This window comes from Gobius niger (genome assembly GCF_951799975.1).
Source record: "Gobius niger genome assembly, chromosome: 9".
NCBI classification, from domain to species: Eukaryota; Metazoa; Chordata; class Actinopteri; order Gobiiformes; family Gobiidae; genus Gobius; species Gobius niger.
Genome location: NC_136860.1, coordinates 17,112,218 through 17,136,329, shown reverse-complemented (window position 1 = coordinate 17,136,329; position 24,112 = coordinate 17,112,218). Strand labels below are relative to the sequence as shown.

Here is a 24,112-nt window from a genome sequence, read left to right as displayed (position 1 = left end):
GTCAGGGCAGTATCCATCTTCAGGCCCTCTCCTGCCATCTGTCGACGGAAAGTTTCTAGGCAAGAGGCCGAGGCTGAGAAGTGACTCATAGGAGAGGTACATGGCGCGGACTGAGCTACTCACATACACCATGGAGCGGCAGCATGGTGCCACGCCGCTGTCCGGGGCTGTCGACAGGATGGCGAAGAAGGCTCCCTCAATGGCTATGGGAGAGCGGTTGGCAGCCGACAGACTGAGGTTGACGGGGCGTAGGACGTCGCGTGAGAACCCACACGACAGAAACTCTGCCAGGGACCAAAGGTCTGACTGTGCGCCGGTGTCAGCAATGGCGGATATTGTTACCCCAGTGTCCGAACCTCTGCCACTGCAGCTGCCTCTTGGCGCGCCTGCGTCGTCCACTGAGATGGTAATTGACACCCGGGGGTGGTCTCTCAGCCTGGCGCGCCTCCATTCGCCCCTGGAGAAGATGTGGTGCTCAAGCTTGATGGGCTTGGGGTTGTTGACACTACCATGTGTAGCCCGAGTGTGGCGTCGACTCCCACGATGATTACCAGGGCGAGCGCCAGCCATAGATGAGATCTGGGAGATTAGCTCTGAGGCCATAGCAGCCTGCTGGCCTTCAGATGATGGTAGGGGCCGCCTCTTTCGCCGACGGGCCCTGTAGCAGTCAATGCAGACCTGGTGAGGCTTAGAATTCCATCCCCGAGACCCCTCTGTGAAGACTTTAAAGGCGCTGTTACAGTCCGGGCAAGAGGCCTGTTTAGCCTTGTCTACTGGGGCTGTAGCCTGTGTGGGGCTCATCGGTGGGTCCTTCTTCAAGCGCCGAAATGACGACATGGCTGATAGAGTGGGTGACGGGAGAGCATTGCGAGCCATTTCTTTGTTTTCAACAAGTGCAATCACCTCGTTCACGGGTTTCCACAGGATATCAGGAGTGCCTAGTGTCTCACGACGTATGTCTGAATCATAAATTCCATTAAGTAGGACGTCACGTATGATGTGGTCAGTATAGTCCACGTTCTGGCCACATACACATAAAGCACTGTAGTCACACGTCTCTGCCTTCCCTCGTACTCTGGCAGTGAAGGCCCGGAATGCTTCGTCTCGCTCCTGATGCAGCTGAAGCAGTTCAGTGCGCAGGACACATGTGGCAACTGGAATAACTGCTAGCGAGCGCATGGCGGCCATCAAATCCGCCAATGATCCAGTGGTGGCATGTGGATTCGCTTTCAACAGGCTGTCTCCGAGTCCAGGCCCAGCACACTGAAACAATTGGAAAGTAGCCTGGGTGTCGCCTATGCCCGAGCCAGTGCGGAAGACATCCCAACGACGTGTGAATACGTTCCATTCCTCTATCGATACACCGATGTCGACTTTAGGACGATCAAGTTTTGGGCCTAGAGGTGTTGGGGCTTGGGCTGGCGTGGCAGTGGCAGGCGGGTTTTGATGGGCAAATCCATGATTCGTTAGCAGGGCTATGGCGAGGGCTTCAGACACATCTTCAGTCACGAAAGTGCATCCGGGGACAGAACATCCAACGACAACCATGGCTCCTTCATGAAGAAACACTCCTCAATGTCGAATAATGTCTTTAATGACAGAGATGAAGGAGCCCTACAATAGTACAAACAATTGCAGGGTAAGTGAATGGTAAAACTATTAAATGTGACCATACAATATAACATAGGTCATTAGCCTACATATTACAACATTACACATAATATGCAACTGTTGTGTAAATTACGTTTTAAAACATAACACATGGGACTTACATGAATTAGGCTGAACAGCACAATCAAACACCTTGCCATGAACATGAGCGTAACCACCAATATCCGGTTCCTAACTGAGCCGGTGATAGTAAGATCCTACATTGCCCCCTAGTGGCCAGTGATAAATCCTTCAGTTCCCACGCGTGTCTCCTTCTGCAGACACTACTACAGCGGGCAGCTCGTGGTACTGGGAGACACAGGGGGAGACACAGGGGGAGACGCGGGGGGAGGAAGGGGGGAGCTGATGGGTGATGGGAGGGGTGAATGGGTGAAGTCCTGGAATGTGCGCGCGCTCCCGGCTCCCTCTGTTCCTGCTTGTGCGCGCGCAGCCCGGGACAGGTCTGGAAGTGCGCGAGGAGAGGAGGAACAGTGGAGCGGGGAATGATGGCGGTGAACAAGAAGAAGGAATAAGTTTGATACTGCCGAGCTGGGACATTTCGGGCCCGTTTTCGACGGTACCTACGTGACAAAGAGACACTACAAGGTGAGCGCTTTGAGCAAGTGTGTTTCGGAAGAACAGGCTTCGTGTGCGGCGCGTGTTTAAAGCGGCTCTTACTTGAAAGCGCTACAATGAGTTGTTCAGACAGACACGGATAGTTAACTTAGAAGACTTTAACAGCGTGGAGTTTTGGATTTGTGTGTTCGCAGATCACTCTGTGTTTTAAGCAACTCGCTTTACGATATAGTGAGACATCTGTGCTAAAAGTTCCCATGCTAAGTACGACTATATGTTAGCGCACACTTTGGAACAAGTTGTGGTGAACCGGAATGATAGAAAACGCTAATAAAAGGCCAAAGTTGACGTTTACGTTACGCAGCGTCACATGCAAGTTGTAAAGCAAACTTCAGTGAGTTCATCAGTTCTTTCTTTTGTCGATCTCGGACGCATATTCACAGATCTGACTGCTCTTTCCTCAGATGGCCTCGTCGTTTGTGTTGAATCAACCCGCATTGCTTCAAAGAAGCTCCGCCGGACCCATGGCTCCGTTTGCGTAAAGTATCGAGAGGACAAAGTCCAGCAGCCGCCGCCTGTTCACTGCCGGCTTTTCATACTGGGGCAAACATGATTAAAGCTGAGAGCAAAGGAAGCGAAAGGTCTCTGAGGAGCGCGTCTCCACACAGAAATGCATACAAGTCTGACTTCCACGCCATTAAATGCTCCTTCGATGGACCCAAATCCGAGGCCACGACCAAATCGTTTGCAAATGGGTCCAGCGACGCTCGAGAGGACACCCGGGGCAGGCCTTTTGGGACCCGGGTGAACAAGATAAAAAACATATTCCTACAGATGGACGGGCAGCAGCAGGAGAGCCAAGATGCAAAACCACCTCTGGCTCTGAAGTCGGATGTGTCGCCACCAAAGCAGCCATTTCCAGCCAATGCACATAGATTAAGCTTCAGCAACACCGCTACAAGCCCAGAAGCACTGAATCCAGATAAAACACCGAAGGGGGAAGATGTGGAAATTGATAAAGTGGCTCTGGCAGAGAAGTTTTCTGTGACCAGGAAGCTCTTTGAAAGGGGCATCAAAGACCCGTCTGTATCTGAAAAGCAGTCTCCGACCAGAGTCGTAACCCGCCTGTCCCTCGGCAGCTCCTCAGAAGAGTCAAAAAGCACAAGGAGGGCGTCGGGATCCTTTGAGACCACTACAGCCAATTCTAGACTAGATGAGAACAGTGATGGTGAGAAAAGGCACAAAGCGCAATCCCTCAATGCAGGGCCGATGTCAAAAAGACTGGAAAATTACATGACGGAGAATGACGTGGAAGATAGCAGTGTTGTAAACGCAAAGGGAGGCCCCACAACCACGAGGCATAGCACTAGTGAGTATTTGGTGCCCAGCTCTCCCACCAGGGATAGCTCGCACAAAACTACGCCAAGTAAAGAACCTTCTTCGCCCACAATATACGCCACTAAAAGCACTGTCCAAGCGGGATCAATCACGGGGCTGAAACAGACTTTGTCATCCTCAAATTCTAGTCACAAACCAACGTCGCCAGAGCCAACCAGCCCGAAGAGTCCAGGCTACAAGCATTCCCCATCGTTTGGTGATGGATTTATCAGGACATCTGTCGACGGGGATGAAGGCAAGCTGCATAGTCCCCCCTCGAGGGACGCAAAGCAGACCAAATGTTTTGAAAACGACAAGAGCAATGACGGTGTGGCACAAAGCCCGACGGGAGGCAAACCGGCTTTGGAATCGAAGGGCGTGAGCGTGGTGCGGGCCGAACGAGTGGTGGTTCAGAACGAGTCGTCTGAAAGTGAGGAAAATGAAGAAGAAGAAGAGGAGGAGGAGGATGTGGACAACGTGTTCGAAGAGCAAAAAGTTGGAAGTCAAAAACCAGAGCCACAAGTGTTGAATCAAACATTCACCCCAGAAAAACAGACGTCCCCGGGCCGTGGCTTTGGGGAGAGACCTATTGCAAATGAGACGTATAGTTTTGAGGACAGTATGAAACACAATGATAACTGTGAGGAAGATGAGGGGGTGGAGGAAGAGGGCGAGCTGGAGGAGCAGGTGAGCCCGAGCACTGTGGACAGAGCCTCTCCGGTGTACGGTATTGAGAACGCAGCTTTTGTGGATGACCGGGATGTAGACCAGGTCCTAAGGGAAGAAGAAGAAGAAGAGGAGGAAGAGGATGAGTGTGGTGACGAACCACCGTACGAGGACTACGACGACTGTTACGAAACGGCCGGCCTGTCGGATGAGGAGGACCCGCCCCCTAAGAGGACAATTAAGTTCTCCACGGAGCCCATCCTGGTATGTACTCGGGGTTTGTTTACATCACAATAATTGGCGCTTACCTCCGAACGGGCCTGGCAACACGCTCATTGTGAACCACAGTGAATCAGCGACTGTGCAACGCAGCGGCTTAGGCTGAGAATTAGGGCTTTCAGGAGACGCACACCTCACCACTGTCTAGTGACGGGATTCATGGCTCTTACGCGGGAGCCGAATCTTAAGGGGATCGGTTCTTTTTGTTTGTTTGTTTTGTTAGAAGCCACTTTGATTAGATGATTTATCAGGGAACTCACTATCTTTGCAAGGCCTCTAAAAACACCCAGACTTGCTTTTACTGCGGGGCTGGTTTTTGCCCTTTAAGATAAAATGGGTCTGTTGGGTGGGACAGTATATTGCAATCAAATTTAAATCCCACTTTGAATAGATGGTAATTATTTAAGCAATACAATATCCCTCAATATCCCTTAATATCATGTCTCCAGTGTCTCACTTTAAAGGCCTTGTAGATCAGATTTTCCTAGAAGTGCAATAGTTTGGCTTTTTTTGTGTAAAAGCAGACATTTTATTTAAAAAAATATATCTTTTTGTGCTGTGCATCTTATTATAAAACCGGTTTCTAAACTTATTCCTGTGAAAAATTGGGACGTTTGAACAGCAGCAAGTGTAAATTGCCTTGTAGTCTCATTGTTTTTAGACATACAGTAAGTCATGTATAGGGCCTATAAAAGTGGAGACTGCAGTAGTCTGACCTTATCCCGTCTTGATGGTTGTGTCCAAGCGCTGGCCTGGAGACCGTGGCGGAGGAGGGGGCGAGCCGACTGGGGACAGAACTTTTGTTTGGGATATTTTTGGAAGTATTGTTGACATTGCATAAGCGCTGGTTGGAGCCTGGGCGCAAGTGTGAATGAGAGGCCAAGACATTGGATACTGCACTGGAGGGAAATCTTCTGAGTCAGTAGAGTAAGCCACTCGTGAATCATAAGGGACTTTTTACTTGCAAGATGAGGAGTCGGAATTCAGGGAGTTTTTAATACTTAATATACAGGACTAAACTAAAACTATGCATGCGCCAGTTTGTTTGTTGTTTGTCTGGTGCTGCAGTTGATCACATGTTGCCTCTTCATGTTCTGCTGTGAAACAATCTGTTCCGTCGCTAATATTCCACAGCAGCTCTATCTAATCATCATTTGACAAACACTGACTAGAACGGATCTGTCCTCGCGCAGCCCAGTGCTTGTCCAGGCTTTAAATGCACTGTTATCTCAGTGTGCGCCCCGCCCCCTTCATGTCCCGGCATCATGGCAGGGGGTCCTGGGAGAGGAGACCAGACGCTGACCCCCAGTGGACACTAACTACACTGTGTCTGACCGATACAAACACAGTATTTTACAGCACAGCATTCATCTTTCACGTTCTATCATTTTAAGCGATTAGTGTGTATGGAAAGATTTTGAGCGATATGTCCATGAACAATCTCTCCACGTTAGCAAATCATCAGACAACGTTTCCATTTTTATATCGTCATCCCCCAGCCGTAAGAGGTGGGTCGTAGTTTAACTGCATGAGTCGGTTATTTCACAATGAAGAAGGTAAACATTAACATTAAATGAATGTGGAAATCCTTATCAGCACAAGCAGCGGACTGATGAAACATCGGCCCACCCTGGTGCAAGTAATAACACTTTTCTTTATAAATGTTTGATCAAATCCATGGCACAGAATATTGCTGTCGGGAAACTGCTGTCACTAACCAACCCACTCATGTCTAAACGTGCATAAAGTAGAGTGTTTATTAGTTTGAAAAACACTCAGGCATAGCACAGTTTTCTTTGTACATTCCCAGTGTGCTGCAAACGCACTTTTATATTTAGTTCGTACAAAACTAGGACAAATCCACTGTATGTAATGGATAAGTGGCAAGTGTGCTACTTCTTGTGTTTGCGTAGTGGTGAATGTATGCAGCAGGCGATGGAAACACTTGACAACTGTGAATTTCTCTCATACCACAGGGTCAGAGGTTGGTCATTTGGAAGTCCTCTCTTCCTTTAATGAGTTATAAAGGTCTTTCCCGCGACACTCTTTCAGCCTCCAGTGCGCTGACTGAGAGAGGAAGTGATTTATGCTCCTACCTTCCAGCAGGATTTAGGTCTCCACGTAACCCGAGTCTTTGTGATGGGGAGGTGTGCTGTGCAGAAGAAGAAAGCATCTCTTTGTCTGAAAGTGGACCAGAGAAACAGACTCATCGGGTGAAAATACCTGAGTGATCAGAGCAGACCGATGGTTGGTGCTTATTCTCCTGTAGCATTAGTTTGTCTGAAGATCTCCAGTGTGTTTCAGTTCTCTTTGCATTCGGATATTGTGTGCGTGATCCGTTTGTTACTATACTATGCACCCAGTGAGCTGAGCTGCAGAATGTCCCACTGCGCTGCAGGCTACTGCTTCAGTGTACAGTCATTATGTTACTGTTTCTTAAAGATGACATTTGCAAGTCAACTTTTTGAGCTTATAAGCATGTTGTCAACATTACCCCTCAAAAATATACCTGGAGTGGTGTTTTCATCCATTGATTTCAGAGTACTCCGTTACATGGGCTGTTTGTTCTACAGCAGCAAGTGCTTGTATTTTATACATTTTTTACGTAATTGTCCTCCACCTCAGCTGAGGTTCCAATAAGCGTATAAGACATAAGTGTATAAGACATATTAATGCAGGACATGTCCATTTTAAAATGATCTGCTTGTCTTGACTCATGAAATGAGAAACGGAAATCTCTTTCTGTTAATGACCTGTGATTTGTTTGGGCAAGTTCTTACTTGGAGAATGTTTCGACATGTAATTTCTGTTGTCTGTCCTAAAGTTATAAACCACAGAGACACTCAGGTCTGGGTCAACATCGTCTGATCGTTGTCGTGGGCTCAGGGAGTGGCAGTTTAGGTAATAACTGACATTATTATTCCATCTCTTGTTTCTACTGTTGACTCTCAACAAGAGAGTTCATGATTCATCACTGGTCATGCAGTCCTATTGCTTTCCATTTTCTGTACATCAGCAATAAGTTGCTGTTACCTTCATCAGACAAGGTTGTGAGACTTGAATAGAGTTTATTAATATAAAGATCATACTGATGCGTCCCTGAGAATTACAGTATTTTTGCCGCAGGCAGTGATATATTGGTGCTTACTATTTCCTATCTGCAGTGGGTCTTCTGCTGCCACAGGAATGTGGCCAAGAGCGCTCCACCCGTCTCCACCCGCAGCATAAAGCCCCTGAGTGTGGGCCGCTCAGACACCTGGGCTCGCAGTTGACCGGCACAGGGCTGAATGTTAATGCACACTGCTCTGCGCTGAAGGAGCTTGGCACAGGACAAGTGCTAATGTTTACTGCCTCTAATGTTTCATTATGTGATTACACACGCATTGGCACTCGCTTGTTTTACTCAGTGTGGATGCCAAATGTGTGCATAAAGCTAGTTTTAGCCCATGTTCCAAGGCCACTTATAAACAAACCTGTTCTACCTGTTTATCTTAGCACTCCTTTGGAAACATGACTCCACTATGGCAGGCGGCCACACTCAACCTCTTCCTGCTCCAGTTCATAGTTAAATAGTTCATGCAACGATGGGAAAACTGGAAAACACAACCTGCCACCGTTATCACAGTTTCATTGTAAAAAAAACACCTGCACTCACGCCAACATGACCATCCAGAATATTTAGGGCCGTTTGTTTTTACTAATCCCCAACCGGTGTGTACCTGGGTTCTTGCATAGCACTTGGTCAAAGCCCACTTAGATTTGTCATTCTGGAGCTCCCCTTACACGAGCGGTCAGGCCTCACAGCTGCTGACTCATTTCCCACGTTGGTATTTTTTTTTTTGGTGAGGAGTGGAGGCAGACTCAGACGGAGAGGGTCTGGGTGTGTGTAATGCAGCTGGGACGGAGCACAGGTGAAGGGCCACACAGAGCGCACTGAGCTGTTGACAAAAAAGGGAACTGACCTGCATCAAAGAGCAGTGACCAGCACTGCAGTACAAGAGGAGATAAGATGTCAAACAATTTTCAAAATGATTTCAAGGCCCTACAGTACAACCAGTAGCTCAGAAACCTGTTCCGAGTAGCTCCCGGAAGGTTTTCTACATTTGCTTGATTTATTTTGTTATTTTATCTTTAATTGTGTTAAAATATCCTATGAACTAAGTCTCATATTTACATGTGCAAGTAGCTATTTGTCGTTTTTGTCGCTAAAAGCAGCTCAGAGCAATAAAGGTTGGAGACTCTTACCCTACAGTATCCTTTCTTCAGACTTTTGAACTGGTTTTGGATACCATGGCCTTGATGCTTCATCTTTTATCATCAGGTCAATTGGAAAGAAAGAAAGATAAGATATAGATATAAGAAAGTTTGCATTTTAATATGCAGTTTAGACAAGCACACATGAGTGAAAGACACAACACTGGGGTTCGTTTGTTGATTTGTTTACACCTCTTTTGACGTGTCTATAAAGAACATTTCCTTTTTGACTTTTCTCGATTACTGTAACAGTTTACTGGGCTCGTGGCCACAACGTTTATGGAAACATTTGCAAATGGAAAGAGTACTTTGAAAAAAAAAGTTTTCTCTTCCTCCTGTCTCGTCGGAGGCAGTGTCTGACATGCAGCTGTGTGCGGGCTTTGTGAAGGAAAATGACTGTTTGCATCACAGACACAACAGGCCGCTCTCTGTACCGGGGCCCTGCGGAGCAAAGCGCTAATAAAGAGATAGATTTCTGTCTTTCTTCTCCGGAGGACAGTGGTTGAGTGATTGGGTTTCGGCTCAGAACGAGACATTGTTTGAAAAGGGCCTAGGAATCCATGGCAACGGGGAAGCCAGTCGGCGCGAGGAGGCAAAGACGAGGCGCTAACTGAGCGGACGGTTTCTGCTGCTGCTCTGATGTGTTTTTTTCTATTAGCCTACATTTCAAGACTTAATTACTCGAGTCTCCAAAGTGGAGAAAGCATGTTTAATGACATCTCTGCTCCAGTTCTGCAAGTCCGTTTATAACCACTTTAATTAGACGCGCGTTCGTTCAAAGTGTTTCACAGTTTTATAGCTCTGACTAAACAAGACCTTAACAGAGGAGAACATAAGGAGATAAAACAAGGGGTGGCAGTGTGTGGTGGCATTGGAAATCATCTGGTTTGTGGAGGATAGCTGTTTCAATGTCCTGATCTGTGGTTTTAAAATCAAGATTCAGTTCACAATTTAAACACGTCCAGGAGCAATAACATTTGAGAGCAGGCTAAATTTTGTGTTAAGTTATAAATATGCCATGCTGAACGTCACTTTGACATATATTTGAACAGGGATGTGTTTGCACAGCACTGGAGCAGTTGAACTCTGGTCAAATACCCGCAAGAAACAGCTTTGTTGTTGAAGGGCGGGATCTGCCTGAAGCGTAAGAGTGGGTATAATATTGCTCAGTCCAGTATATATGTAGGGCATACAGTTTGGATATAGTTGAAGTTGTAGAACTTTAAAAGGGAGGAGAGCTGTGGGTTTGAGGCCCCATGAAAAGCATTCCGGCCTGTACCACAGAGCTGCAGTAGCGCACAACCCACAGTGTCTAATCTTCTTTCATCTGGGTGTCTTCACTAAAATGGCAACATCTAATTGAACTTGTAAAACTTTTATCTAAATTGAGATGGGATCTTCTGCCCGTCTCTTCCGTCTGCTCACGGGTGAAGTTCAAAAGGCCTTTGTTCTTAGGTAGTGACGTCTGAAAACACTTCCTCACGGTCTCTGGCACCACCATGGATCCAGTTTGATGATCCAGTCTCTCCAGCCATGATTTTGTAAGTCTCAGATTAATAGAGAAGTGATGACGACCAAGCAACTGGCTGCGGACAGACTATTCTCCGGATCATCTCCGTAATCGGGCTTAAATCCACCGCGGGAGTCTGTGCTAACATCTAATCCGCTTCTCATCAATTATCTCCGTAGGTGTCCCGTCAGGAAAAAAAAAGAAGAAAAAAAAACGTTTCTAAAGCCACACTGCGGAACTTTCAAGGTTATATTCTCGCTACTTAAAGTGGTGTGAAATGCTACTCGCTTAATATGCCAGCAAAAGCAAGCGTGCTCCTAATGATCAGCTACACACCGATCCAGTGTTTTTTTTTTGCACTGGGTTTTCAAGAAAGCATTTGGATGAGAGGATTTATTTCTTGTTTTCTGTCTAGTTACAAGTCAGGTCTAAAGAGCGGCGATCCTGCTCACAGAAAACATGGGGGAATGTTACGCAGTACGGCTTTAATTTAATTAGTAAAGTTATGGAGAGGGGGTTTCTGAACCAGAATATGGTACGCTGTATGGTCATTTTTACATTATTTTCTTTCCTGCGTTTTACATAACTCTAAAGCAAATCCCTTTAGCGCTTCTGAGGCCTGAGTCCCGTTTTACACTGTTGCTGCTGCTGCTAATCTAGACTAAACACAGAATAAACCACACGCTGTTAGTTCGTTTTCACAAGCACAGCAGATGGCCGTCCGTCTCCAATCCTTTTCCTGCTGAATACTGTAGCGCTCACTTCAGCTGTTTTCCGAGAGTGTTTTTTTTTTTTTTATGTGGATTATGTGAACCTTTCAGCGCGATGCTATCAGCGCTATTAGGTAAATGACACACTCACTTTTCCCGTGCCTGGAAAGCTTCTGCTTCTGTCATATGTTGGGCAAAGTTGGTTGATTCAAAGTAGCCAGATATGTTTTTTTTCCTTTGTTTTTATTTGTTAGTCATAGTCAGCGCCGCTTGGGCCTGACACTTGTTGCCTTTTCTTCCACAATGATACTTGCTCCATTCACGGCTCGGCGCTAACCAGCTGTGCCCTAGTTTCCCCGCTGCTCGCACTCAGCCACATTACGCCTGTGCGCTCTTCATCATACTCGCCACAAATCAACCTCTCTGGCTCAAGCACTGGGAGCTCATAAAAGTCATCAAATTGAAATGTGGTCTTTTAACAGTGGCGCTGTTTGACAATGTGTTTAGTTTATTTTTGTAGTATGTTTGCCAAATGTGTGGAGCGTTTTAGTCTTGTAATGAAGGCTTCTATCATCAAAAACATTCCCAAGGTTGTGTTTTGTTCAAATCAAGCATGTTGAAGTCGTCATTAAGCGCTATTATTTTCTCTGTGAAAACCCTTTGCCCCTCTTATCTCCGCCCACTGCTTCAGGCCCCTCCTACTCCAGGAAGCACTGACCTTTTGGAAACCCCTCCTAATCCTGTCTGTCCTTTGTTTTTAATGTTGTACATTTTTTTAGGGAAATTGAATCAGCTCTGGAAGAGACTAGACCTCTTTAAAGGTGCACCATGCAACTTTTAATGTAGAAACAAAAGTTGATATTAGTGCGTGTTTGACCTTTCAGTGACCTAGTGGCTGCTTGGGTGTTTAGCTTAGTGCCTTTACTCACCATCCTGGTAGCCCTAAGATGCTCCATGATCAGTTGTTTTTAAGATCTCTGGTTGCTTTTCACTGCTGATTGAACCATCTCCATGGTTACACATACATTTCCTTCTGAAAACGTACTCGAAACCCTAAAAAACTTTAAATTAAATTGATCCTGAACCATCATAGGGGCCTCCAGGGTGGATTTAAAGGCGCTAAGCTAACCACCCACACAGCCACTAAGTCAAACGTTTCAAAAGTAAAGTTACTTTCTTATTTTCGTAGACTTGCCTTCTGAGTTGATTACAAAGCCTAAATGTTGTTTTCTTAAAATGTGGTGGAAAATCAAATTGCATTGACCATCAGAAAGAATTAATCCCGGTTTGTGCTCCCAGGTCTTTAGCACATTCTCCAACGAAGATTACGACCGGCGCAATGACGACGTGGACCCTGTGGCAGCTTCCGCGGAGTACGAACTGGAGAAGAGAGTGGAGAAGATGGACGTCTTTCCTGTGGAGATCGAAAAGGGCAAGTGGAGGAGACACATAGTCTACCCGTATGTTACCCGTGGCCACTGTTCTAAACTGCTGATGCTTTAATCCACCGCAGGAGACAACGGCCTGGGGATCAGTATCATCGGGATGGGAGTGGGAGCTGACCAGGGTCTGGAGAAACTGGGCATCTTTGTGAAGACTATAACGGAGCAAGGGGCAGCTGAGAAAGACGGGCGGTGAGCTTCTGCCGTTGCTTTCACACCATGCTATTCACCTTATTCCGCCCACTTTTGCCTCTTTCTGCCTTGTCTCGGTACTTCCGTTGTATTGACACTTCCGGTCGAGCGCGAAGCCCGTTCATTTAAACAGCGAACGAGGGAAAACTATTGCCGCTAAAATCTGATGTTTAGTAGATCGATTTGTGTAAACTGTCCCATGTTCACTTGCACCAACATGTCAACGCTGCATTTTATCTTGACTTCTCCAGTCCTATTTTAACTGATAAGACAAAAGGTGCGGGCACAATTTATGGTGGCGCCCACGTGAACTTCCGGAATAAAGTGAATAATAAGGTTAGCTTGTGAAAAACATACGGAGCTGTTGTTTCAGTCATGCATCCATAGGTAATCCTGCATATTCTGTCCATCTCCTTCTCTTGCTCTGATCATTTTAACTTTTCTAACCTACTTTTTGCCCAGGATTCAGGTAAATGATCAGATTGTGGAAGTGGACGGGATCAGTTTGGTGGGAGTCACTCAGCTGTTTGCCGCAACTGTCCTGAAGAACACCAAAGGCTCCGTGAGGTTGGTCCTACTGTCGCTTGCTGTACTTCATCAATAGTCTTTTTGTGACTCATGTTGACATGTCTTTAATAGAATCAGTCGCTTGTGTTAATTATTAGTCATAGGCAAATGATAGCAGTTTAGATATTTGCATTTCCTCGTTGCATGCGGGTTTGTCTGCACACAATGTAGGGGCTGTTGTCAGCTCTTACTTTAACAGTACATCATGTATCTGTATGTCCCACTAAAACATGCATACAGCCACACCATGTGCCAGAATGTTACTGTCTTTCCACTTCCATTTTGTAACGACATAAATCTGTGGACACCTTTCTTACAATCTGAGCAGTGTTTATAGTTAAGTAGCAAAGTGCAAAAGTAGCCAGTATTCTAGCTGCTCCGTGGCTTTTTCCAAATCGAGTCTTTCTCTTGAACAAACAGGTTTCTAATTGGTCGGGAGAAGCCGGGGACACAGAGTGAAGTGGCGCGGCTCATCAGCGAGACACTGGAGCAGGAGAAGAACCACCAGCAGCACCTGGACGACGCTTATGACCATTCCACTGAGGAGGTAGGGAATCACTATGGTAAAATGCAGGAAACATTTCCACACATCCCTAAACCAGGAAATAGAGCTGATACTGCTGGATTTGTACTCTCAAACTTCAGTCATATGTTACACCGCCTCAGTGTAACATAATAGAGCATTTCAACAGCTGACAATACACTTTCAACACACAATAGATAGTCATTTTTTTCTGCTGTACATCAGCTGCATTAGTCCTTATCTAGAACCATAAAATATGTGTTATGATGATTATAGATAAAAGAATATAGGGCCCTGTTTTAAGCTTTAGACTAGACCTTCGCACTGATGAGGTGCGCACTGTGAAATCTTCAGCTCCAGACTAAATGCAATAAATGGGTTGAACTAGGGCTGGACATGGGCTGAACGCATTGGACCAATGGCAAAGTTATGTACAACAGCGGCCCCCTTCTGCGGTGTGTGGAGCCCCACACGGTGCTGGAATAAAGTTTCTAGTTCTACGTTGTCCTGTCAGAGCTTGAAAACAATGTAGCTTAAATTCTGTAGGAAGAACATGAGGCCACGCACGATCGTAATGTAAAGATGAGCAGAGAAAAGGGGAGGAAGCAACAAGTGCTTGTGGCATTCACACCACGCCTCAGTCAAGCCCTTGTTTCTAAGCCACGCCCCCCCCCGGTGCACCATTTGTTTGCACACAAGATGTCACTCTCTTCTCTCCTGATGTCAGAAACATGAAAAGATGTCAGTCTTCTGCGGTAACGGTGTTGTTGCACCAGGCGGAAGATTGGGCCCATAGTGTATGGGTTTGGCTGCTTATAACTGTCAACCGCAGCCTAGTTAGTTAGTAACTTTCCATATCTCTAATCAAGACCCACCAGGAATTACTCTTTTTTTTTTTTTTTTTTTGGTCTAAATTCCTCTAAACAATTGTTTCCAGTCCTGCCAACATTTTGATCCAACATATTGATTGCTGTTCTCTCTTCCAACAGTGAATTGTGCCACAGGGCGTGTTGTTGATACACGCTGACACATTCCTGGGACAGTAGGCTGTGGGTGCTTAGAATATCTGATGCTGAAGTGCTCTCATATTTCAGGAGGAGCGCTACGAGGACGAATCGATGGACGACAGGATTTTGGGGTCCAACTTCTCCCCGGGACGTACTGTGGAGGTGCTGGAGCTGCCCGATTCAGAGGTCCTGTTTATGCCCACCAACATGGATGGCTCTCAATTGGCCTTCAAATTCAAAGAGGTAGCACTTTGCACTTTTACTGGAGGTCTATTGAAGTAACAGGTTAATGTATTGTCTCTTTGGAATGTCTGGAGCTAAAGACAAAACTCTTGTTATCTTTAGCTTCAGCTCAAACACAGCATGGCAGTGGCAGAAATAAATCAGCTCAATGAAAAGGTATGAAACCTCACTGTAGAATTGTAACAAAAGAAGTGTCTTAAGATGCTTATTCAGTTTTGTTCTCTGTTGTAGCTGAGACTCTCAGAGGAGGACAAGTCCCTGTTTGAAGCCAGGGAGACGGCGCTGGAGCAGAAAGTGGAGGACGGCAGTGAAAAGATCCTGAAGCTGGAGAGTTTTTGGCTGGAAGCGCAGGCTCTGTGTAAAACTGTCAACGAGCAGCTCGCAGAAACACAAACGCAGTACGACGCTCTGGATAAGAAGTACAACAAGGCCAAGAAGCTGCTCAAGGACTACCAGCAGAAGTGAGTCAAAGATGAATCAAAGCAGTTGGATTCAATAGTGACTTGACGTTATACGCGTAACTGGACTGATGGGTGATTGTTTCCCTCCACAGAGAGATCGACTTTGTGAAGCGAGAGGAGGAGCTGAGGAAAAACCTGGAAGAGAAAGACGCGTTTTATAAGGAGCAGCTGGACAGTTTGCAGAAACGGGTAAGCCCCACATGAGTAAATGTTAATCACTGTAAACCTGTATGAAAATCTTAATTCGACTTCTGGTTTGGTGTCCAGTTATGTGCTCTGGAGTCCAGAGAGGGCAGTGTGTCGGAGCGTCCACACTCGGCAGCAGAGGAGAGACCAGCCGTCACCAGCCCACAGGCCGATGACTCACTGCCAGGTACAGGGCAGATCTGTTCACTCGGTCCAAAGTACAAGTGTGACCGTAAACCCGGTGAATGATTCAGTCACGCTGTGCTCTTATTAATGCCGTTTGTTTTGTGCAGAGCGAGACTGGGCGGAGCTGGTGCCTGAGACTGAACGACTGGACACCAGTGCACACCGAGCCAAAGGCCTGCTTGCCCTGCAGGCCAAACGACAGCGACCATCACGCAACAAACTAAAGGAGAGCCTGGCCTCGCCTCAGACCCAGGTCACACTATGAATGTGCTGTACAGTCATCCTCCATTCTCACACATTGAGTTGCCTTATGTATGAAATGTGCGGTATAATTAACTTGCCTTGCCTTGTCATAATTAGTTTTGACAGATTGAGCCGAGTCAGGAATCTCTCGTGTAGCTATAGAAGTGTGAGGATCCATGTGATATAAGCCTCTTTGAGAGTTAGAGCTGTAGAACAGTCAACAAAGGAAAAAGAAAAAAAAAACTGTTTTACTTTTTTTTTTCCTGCCATAATTCCTGTACTTTTTAATTATTTAGTTGTAATAATTTCACTCTGAGTTGCCAATACTTGACAGTGAATGTTTCCCACAGGAGCCTGAATGTGACGATGAAGAGGAGCAGGAGAGTCCCAGGAGGAGGCGGTCGTGGCAGGAGAGCCTGTCTCTGCCGGTGCCAGTGTGCTACGCCCCGAGTGGACCCAGAGAGGACACTGTCCACTCCAAAGACAAGGCCGACATGTCCAGCAGCCCGTCCCTGTCCCCCTCACAGGGAGACAGTATCGAGAGCTGCGGGAGCCCGTCTCCTGCCAAAGAGGCCTCTCCAGGCTTCATGAGGAACGCCAAGAAGAGGGAGTCCAAGGGAAAGAGCAAGGGATCCAAAGGTGCACAAGTACACAGTCATGGCATGAAAACATTGGCTTTAATTATGTTTATTTTTAACAACAGAGGAGCTGAATGAGCCTGTACAAGCAGGAAAACCAAAAAGGCGATTTCCAGATTTTGGGTAAGTTTTTATTAGTAAGTATTTACGTCCGTTTGTTATTACAGCCTTTTAATGTTCTGAGATTTATAATACAACCCCTTTAAACTCGATAGGGGCTTACGAAAGTCAGGGGGTAAAGGGAAGAAGCAGCAGGACAAAGAAGCCATGAGAGCCTCTCTGGACAGCAGGTACAGTCAAATGTCAAACGTGCAGTATTTGAGTGAATCCTGACTGTGGCGCTGTCCAGCAGGGGCTCGGCGGAGCTGTTGGAAGAGTCTGGAGGAAACCTGTCTCCGGCCGAGTCCATGACGTCCGTCCCGACCTGTATGCCCTTCTCTTGGTTCGGAGACAAAGAGAGAGAGCCGTCCTGCTCCAGCAACAGCCTGCCCTACGTCGCCACGGAGACCAGCAGCGAACAGAGCCAGGATCGTAAGACCAAGGTAACCATAGCCCCGATTAGACCCACTTTATCTGAGACACCAGTCTGCCTTTATTTATCGAAGCGATTTAGACAAACACACAATCAGTAAAGCCGTGTGCTAGTTTTGAATGAGGAAAAACTGCAGCTGCTTCCTGTTGGAAATGTGACCATGTGACCAGTCAAATACCAGGCAGCACACTGGATCCATATGTTAGCCATCGCAGTCGGCTCCAGGCCAAGGATCTGGTGCCTTTGTAAATAATGACACATGAAAAGCAGCCGGTGACACGGCTGGCTACACGTCACACAGGCTGCGGTCGTCCTGGTATTTCCAGGACTGTGGCCTAATGACTTAAACGAGACGCCGTTATAGAAAGTGGTCCTGTCTAATGCTGTGACTGAATCCTGTTTCCCTCAAACAGACAAACCTGTCCTGGTCCTCTTTATTCAGTCGCTCATTAGACGTGGTACAGTATACACACTTTTGTCTCTGTCACAACCCTCTGTCACTCTAGAGCTGTACTAACTGTTGTAGTTTGTAAATGTAATTTCTCACCACCGTGCACTCTCTGAATCTGCTGTTTCTTTGGGTATGTGGTCGTGTTGCTGACGATAATCTGAACTACTCCAATTGTAATCTTTGTACTGCTGCACTAGCTATGTCATATACGGAGATGTCACACTTGCTTCAATCAACCAGAGACCAAAATTGAGATCTGTTCGGGGGACGGTAACAGACTGCGCTGGGTTTGTTTAGGTTCTGACTTTGCAAAAAGCAAGTTGAAAGATTTTTTTTAGCCTGCAAAACATTGAAATGATTAAGCACGCCATTTGAGATGTTGAAATCTGTGGACAATAGCTGGTGCATCAAACTTCCAATGACTAAATTTAACAGTCCTCCCACAATAATTGTTATAACATCACCCCATACCTCCGTGTGCTTCTTCTCTCGTGTGCAGTAGAGCTGTAGTTCAGAGCTTGTATTAGTCTTGGTCCACTGTAGATGCTCTGCACATTCAGGTGTGTGTGGTGCAGGTGAGTCGTAGCAGCACCTCTGTCAGAGATTTTAATAACCATGTTTTTTTCTCACTAGTGTTGCCCCTGCTTTTCCCAGCCAAGTCTTGATGTGCCGTTTGAGTAAATGCTTGTTTCACTGTTTCAGAGTTTGTCAGTCATAGATGACTATAGCCCGGGCAGCCCCAGTTCAGAGCTCTCTGGGTTAGTGACTGAACCCAATCTGTCTGGGCGCTCTCACACGCTAGTCTTCTCCTCCAGCGAGGTGAGTGCTGTTCTTGTTGCACAGTCACAAAGCTGTGTGTGGGACGCTTTGGTGCGTCTCAAAGGGGACATTCTTAGGCATGTTCTGTGAGCTTCCCCTCTTTCACTCTGGTTCTGAATGAGAGGCGTTCAACACAAGTGCATGAGTGTGTCTCCTCTGCTCTTCCTCAGTCAGCTGGGATGTTTAGAGTTTGTTCTTTAGACTTTGTAAGAAAGGCCAACTTTGTTCAAGCTTAATAAACTTTAGCAGACTAAAACAACAGTCTGCGCGGTGCTGTTTCTGCATCTGATGCACTTTTGAATGAACTCAGCTTGTGACTGTGAATACTTACATGTATCTGTTTATTGCCTTTACACTGCAACCCCATTACACTGTATTGGTATGTTTTTTGAAAGAGCACGAGTGTTGTGTTTTGAAAACAGGCGGACGGGTACGAGCAGACACCCCCCTGCCGTGATTGGGGTGTGCAGACACGTACAATGTTTACATGGTGCTGTGTGTCCCTCACAGACTCTGGATGATGAGCCGGCCGCACCCACAGGGAAGGAGTATCAGTGGCAGACTCGGCCCGTGCCGGAGTGGACCATTCAGCAGGTGAGCCACTGGCTGATGGGCCTCAACATGGACCAGTACACCCCCGAGTTCACGAGTAAAGGAGTGGACGGACTGCAGCTGCTGCACTTAGACAGTGACAAGCTCAAGGTGATTATTCTGCTCCATTTCTCTATTCATTTCACACTAGATGCCAGCCTGAATTTGTATGTGCTGCCCTCTGGTGGCAGCTGGATATTCTACTGTGGCATGGACAAAAGGCTTCCAAATACAAGTTAATCTTAAACCAAAAAATCCCTCCTCATTGTGTTTCAGGCGCTCGGTGTGTCTAGTCAGAGTGATCGGTCGACGATCAAAAGGAAGCTGAAGGAGATGCGAAAGGCCCAGGAGAAGCTGGAGAAGCAGAGGGAGAAGAAGGAGAAGGAGAGCCGGCGCAGTGGGAGGCTGCCAGTCAGCACAGACTCTGTGTGCTGAGGTCACAGCTGCTCTCACTCCATAAAGTCCCCACCAGACACAGCGCTGTTTATGCCAGTGTTAACGTCCTCACCACTGCACACTTCCCTGCTCCTTTCATTCTCCTCTCGCCAATCTTTTTGACAAACTTAATGGATCCTGACTTTGATGAAATGCCAGAAACGTGTATGAGACATAAAGGTTTTTTCCACTATAAAGCTACAAGCTTCAGATGTAGTTGTAACTGACCATGCACACATTAACCTATGGAAGTCAAATGTATACTGCTTTTTCAGCATTTTATATTTGTGATAGTGTAACTTTCACTATTTTATTGTACAGATAAAGCACTATATTTGTCTTTAAGCTGCGCAGAATGTATAAATATGGTTTATACATGTGCCTATAACTGCATTACTTTTTACCTAAAGGACATTGTTTATTTTATCAGATTTTCTACTAAGTAGAATAGCAGAGCTGTCTTTTCAAATCAAAGACAACAAGGTGGCTGGCAGAGTTTTGTGTTTTGTGAATGAACTGGTGCCATGATGCTGCACACACGTATGTGTACAGAGAACGCTCGGACAAGGACCTTACTCAGTGTGAAGAACCTGACCAACAATGAAACATTTTCTTAATTCTGAATGAAAACTCTACTTTTCTGTACAATATGGACTGCACAAAAGGGACGACCAGAGTTTACTGAGACGCCTCTTGGTACATGCCACCAATAAACTATTTGAAGAAATTCAGGATCCAGAGTTGTTTTTCTAACTCTGTTTGATAGTTGATTACATTTGTAACTTGTTCATGAAAAAGTGAATTGTTTTAAAGGCTTAGAGGGCAATTTGTCACAGTGGATCAGACGGTTACGCCTGAGCAGAACATATTAATGTTAAGATAAATGAACTCTAGTAAAGACTATTCGGTTTGAGTACAGGGGATGTACTAATCAGACTTAAAGAGAAATAGCAGGCAAACAATTCGCAAGATATGATACAAGAAATGCATTTATTTCATATGCCGACATGAAAACTTGTCACTTTACAGCGGGAAGAGTCACTTTAATCCTGTAATAGTGTTGATCCTTTAAAAAAAAAAACACACTCAAATATAAGCATTACGCTGGTGATGTCCGGCTCCCAGCAAAAGTTAGGAGTCAGGTCTGAAAAGAGATGTTCCCGATAAAGATGGATGACAGTTTACTCAGAAAAATAGGACTGAATTATCGCCACAAAAAAATTAAAAACTTACAATGTGGAGTGAATGGCAGAACGCTTGGATGCAACATTTTTATTTAAAGTGTACCTTTGTTTTTCATAATGGAGAGAATTTGACGAAACCCATAATACTGTAACACAATGGAGCCAAGGTTCATGCATGAAACAAGACCAAAATAAATAAGCAATGAATAACGCAACAGACAAATGTAACCGACAATGACAAGGAAAACATAATACCGGAACATACTCCTAATAAGTGCTACTGTTTCTTTAGGCAACAGATTAAAAAATGGCAGCGGTATGATACTGGCCACAAAATACACCTATGGTAAGGCTTTTTCAACACAGATGTTTGTTAGTTGTGAAGACATTTAGGGTGCTGATAGCTGATAGGCACCTTACTCGTTTTTATACAACTCTACTGTACACCTCACAAATAAACGCATCTCCCTTAACAACCTCACTCACTCTCCTTTGTTCATTATCAACCTCACAGCAGGCTGGTCATGGAGTCGCCCATTCACAGCGCACACACACACAGTCCTCTCCTATTTGGAGCTAGAAACTCCGATAGGTGGTCATGTCCCTGGGCTCTTTGCTCGGGACACACCAGTCGTCCGCCTCGTGGATGGTTTTGTAGTGTTTCCATGCCGACTTGTTGTACACAGGAAGTCTTTCTATTGACTCTGTGGACAAAGCCTAAGAGTACAGTGACAGAGAGGATGATTAGATCTACATACGTTTCACATAAAAAATACATTACAAGTGTTTCTATATGTTTCCTAGATAATGAAACCATAGATCACAAACAATTTCAACATCAAAATGAAATGCCAATGGTAACACTGAATTCCATGTGATGCAATTACCCGTATGTAAATGATTGCGTCAGTCCCAAATCCCTCCAGAGAGTACAGCTTCAGGTCTCCTTGGAAATACCGGGCATAGAGGCGTGAAATGGGCAGACCATAACCATAACCCGCCTGAACATAAGGGGGGGGAAAGCATAAGAACAGACTGTATGCACAATCTTTGCTAATTCTAAAAGTGATCATTTAGGAATAATAAACACTAGCCAGAGGGGCAGCATGAGAGCGATCCATGTCCGGTTTGGGGGCAGTGGAGTATGTGTAGGTGAACAGCCGGTCAATCTTTCTCAGTGGGACACCTCCCCCGCGATCGCTTACCTGAGGAAAAAAAAAAACAGCACAAATCTGTTCTAAATATATTTTCTGGGCTGTAGCAAAGCAGACTGGGTGTCTCGTTTTACCTTGACCGTTAGATCTTCTGAGCCAAGAGCAATCTGCACCTGGACCGGGGGATACTCCATAGAGTCCCCGTACAACTCCATTGTGGCGCGCATGGCATTCTGAAGAAGGAAAGAGTTTGTGATTTGGAAGTAAGGCAGGCAGATGCTGATTAGGATTATGTAAAAAAATATATATACCTTGAAAAGTTCAAAGACCATGTGGTACAAATGAGAAGGAACATAGACCACATTAATGGATGCATCCTTTTCTACAGCTGTTGAGATAAAATATCAATATGTGGAGTGAGGCACCAGTGTCAAGACAGAACAAAATAGTGCACTGTAAAAGTCTATTTACGATTAAATTCTTCCAGTATAAGCTCAGGAGAGTTCATGTAGTAGCGGTCACAGAGATTTCTTGCATTTTCATAAGCATCTACAAAACCAGGACAAATGTGAAGGTCAAATTTCACCTCAGGACATTAAAATCATTTCAGTCTATCAGTCAGTCTCCACTCTCACCCCTAATGACATCACTGACACGACAGTGAGGGTCAATGCCTCCGATCTGTTTAGGGTGCGCTGGGTTTACCTTTACCTTCCCACCAAAGAGGAGTGCTGAAATATATATTTTTTTAAAGCATGAATTACTTACTTGGGACAATTGGCAGACTGTAAATACATATGATAATCAACCCACTGTGCTGATTCATCAGCATCCTGATGGATATTCTGCTCATGTAGAAGCGATCCAGGAAATACTGGACATTCTGGCTCACGACCGGATCCATGCCATAAGTGTCTTTGTACTCCACCACTCCCTGAGCCATGGTGGGAATGACATCGTTGTGGCGGTTTCGGATCTTTATGACTGCATCTATAAAACTGCACAGAAGTTTAATTACCTTTACTTGGCCAGATTAAAACTCATATCAACAATCTTTTATGAGATCGACCTTTAAAATGCATTATGTTGTTTGGATGTAACACTCACTCATAAATGGTCTTTTCATCTTCAGCATTCCTTTCTTTGAACTGGAGAATATCCTGAAAACTCTGCATGTACCTGCACAACAGTTACAGATTAGTGAGCGCTGTAACTGATTATTGTAATAATAAACACAACATAAAACATAATGCAGTGTGCACACCAGCTTTGGACCAGACGCACTGATGGGGTCCTCAGCAAGTTGTCTGGAAGCAAATTGATTTCTTTCATTATGTTGGCCAGTCGCACAGGCAGCTCCTGTCGCAGGAAGGCGAAGGAGGTTTTTTCACACGCATTTTCAGACCCTGGAAAGTGCACACAAACTTAGAGTCACTCATAGATCATAGATTGCACATGGATGGAATGGAATAGGGGTTTCAAATATTTCATCACATCAATGAAACAAAACAAAGGCCATACTTTTTGTGCCTTATTCCTTACCAAAGTCCAGAAACTGCTTCATTGACAGAGGAGAAGGCGAGAATCTGGAGTAAAAGTCTATGTCCTTTGTTATGGACACGCTGCTCCTCAGAAATCTTAAGATCCTCATGTTGTAAGCTTATAAAGAAATAAACAACGTCCAAGAAGAATTCAACACTTGTCGTACAGTGTCAACATTGGCCCAGCTCGGACGTTTTAGTTAGTCAAGTTGACTTTAGCTTGACAGCTCACTAGCTTAAATGTGAGCTGCGGAGTGGCAGTCGGTTTGGTTTTCATCAGTGATAATGAGACTTGAGAATTTCCTAGCCACTGGCGTACCTAAATACCATAGTCGATCTTCACTTTGAGGTTGTTGAGCAGGCCAAGCTTTCAAAATGTCATGAGGGTACACGCAGTTGTCCCATTTGTAGTGAGCTATTCAAAGAGAAACAGCAATGCCAAGAGAAAAGAGACGGTCAGCTTTAGCTCTGTAAACCCGCGGGACAGGGCGAGGCTACTTGTTAAAAATAAAAGATTTTGAAATAACGGGGTTGATTAAAAAGGGATCATTTTAATTAAAATTAAAAAAGTAAAAGACATATAGAAACAACAAAACAAGGAACAAAACAATTTTATTCAGAGATCATTAGCTGTAGCCAATCACATCCGACTCTACAGCGCTGCTACGACGCTCATTGGGCTGAATTTGTCGATG

The 24,112-nt window shown here is 45.4% G+C and overlaps 2 protein-coding genes across 2 annotated transcripts; one reads left to right on the top strand and one right to left on the bottom strand.

The window, feature by feature from the left end:
* The first annotated feature begins 2,087 nt into the window (after positions 1–2,087).
* On the top strand, positions 2,088–20,265 carry ppp1r9ala (protein phosphatase 1 regulatory subunit 9A-like A). Its single transcript, XM_079562570.1, has 20 exons — positions 2,088–2,256; positions 2,691–4,533; positions 12,322–12,454; positions 12,536–12,656; positions 13,119–13,223; positions 13,644–13,770; positions 14,841–14,996; positions 15,099–15,152; positions 15,228–15,457; positions 15,550–15,646; positions 15,725–15,830; positions 15,937–16,082; positions 16,423–16,711; positions 16,776–16,833; positions 16,926–17,000; positions 17,063–17,252; positions 17,656–17,700; positions 18,396–18,512; positions 19,023–19,214; positions 19,380–20,265. Exons 2-20 carry the CDS (start codon positions 2,836–2,838, stop codon positions 19,536–19,538), a joined length of 4,098 nt encoding a protein of 1,365 aa, XP_079418696.1. The 5' UTR covers positions 2,088–2,256; positions 2,691–2,835; the 3' UTR covers positions 19,539–20,265.
* A 280-nt stretch (positions 20,266–20,545) lies between these two features.
* pdk1 (pyruvate dehydrogenase kinase, isozyme 1) lies at positions 20,546–23,857 on the bottom strand. Its single transcript, XM_079563531.1, has 11 exons — positions 23,419–23,857; positions 23,141–23,282; positions 22,984–23,055; positions 22,690–22,874; positions 22,512–22,607; positions 22,348–22,425; positions 22,188–22,264; positions 22,011–22,109; positions 21,817–21,927; positions 21,610–21,723; positions 20,546–21,439 (listed from the first exon to the last, which is right to left on the bottom strand). Exons 1-11 carry the CDS (start codon positions 23,525–23,527, stop codon positions 21,299–21,301), a joined length of 1,224 nt encoding a protein of 407 aa, XP_079419657.1. The 5' UTR covers positions 23,528–23,857; the 3' UTR covers positions 20,546–21,298.
* Between the last annotated feature and the right edge of the window lie 255 nt (positions 23,858–24,112).

Excerpts from the sequence above, each read along its gene's own strand:
- pdk1 (XM_079563531.1), bottom strand. The coding sequence starts at position 23,527 with ATGAGGATCTTAAGATTTCTGAGGAGCAGCGTGTCCATAACAAAGGAC. Across the intron at positions 23,283-23,418 it reads GAAGCAGTTTCTGGACTTTG|GGTCTGAAAATGCGTGTGAA; the intron begins GTAAGGAATAAG and ends TGCACTTTCCAG. Across the intron at positions 22,875-22,983 it reads GATGAAAAGACCATTTATGA|TTTTATAGATGCAGTCATAA; the intron begins GTGAGTGTTACA and ends ACTTCTGTGCAG.
- ppp1r9ala (XM_079562570.1), top strand. The coding sequence starts at position 2,836 with ATGATTAAAGCTGAGAGCAAAGGAAGCGAAAGGTCTCTGAGGAGCGCG. Across the intron at positions 16,712-16,775 it reads AAAGAGCAAGGGATCCAAAG|AGGAGCTGAATGAGCCTGTA; the intron begins GTGCACAAGTAC and ends TTTTAACAACAG. Across the intron at positions 18,513-19,022 it reads TAGTCTTCTCCTCCAGCGAG|ACTCTGGATGATGAGCCGGC; the intron begins GTGAGTGCTGTT and ends TGTCCCTCACAG.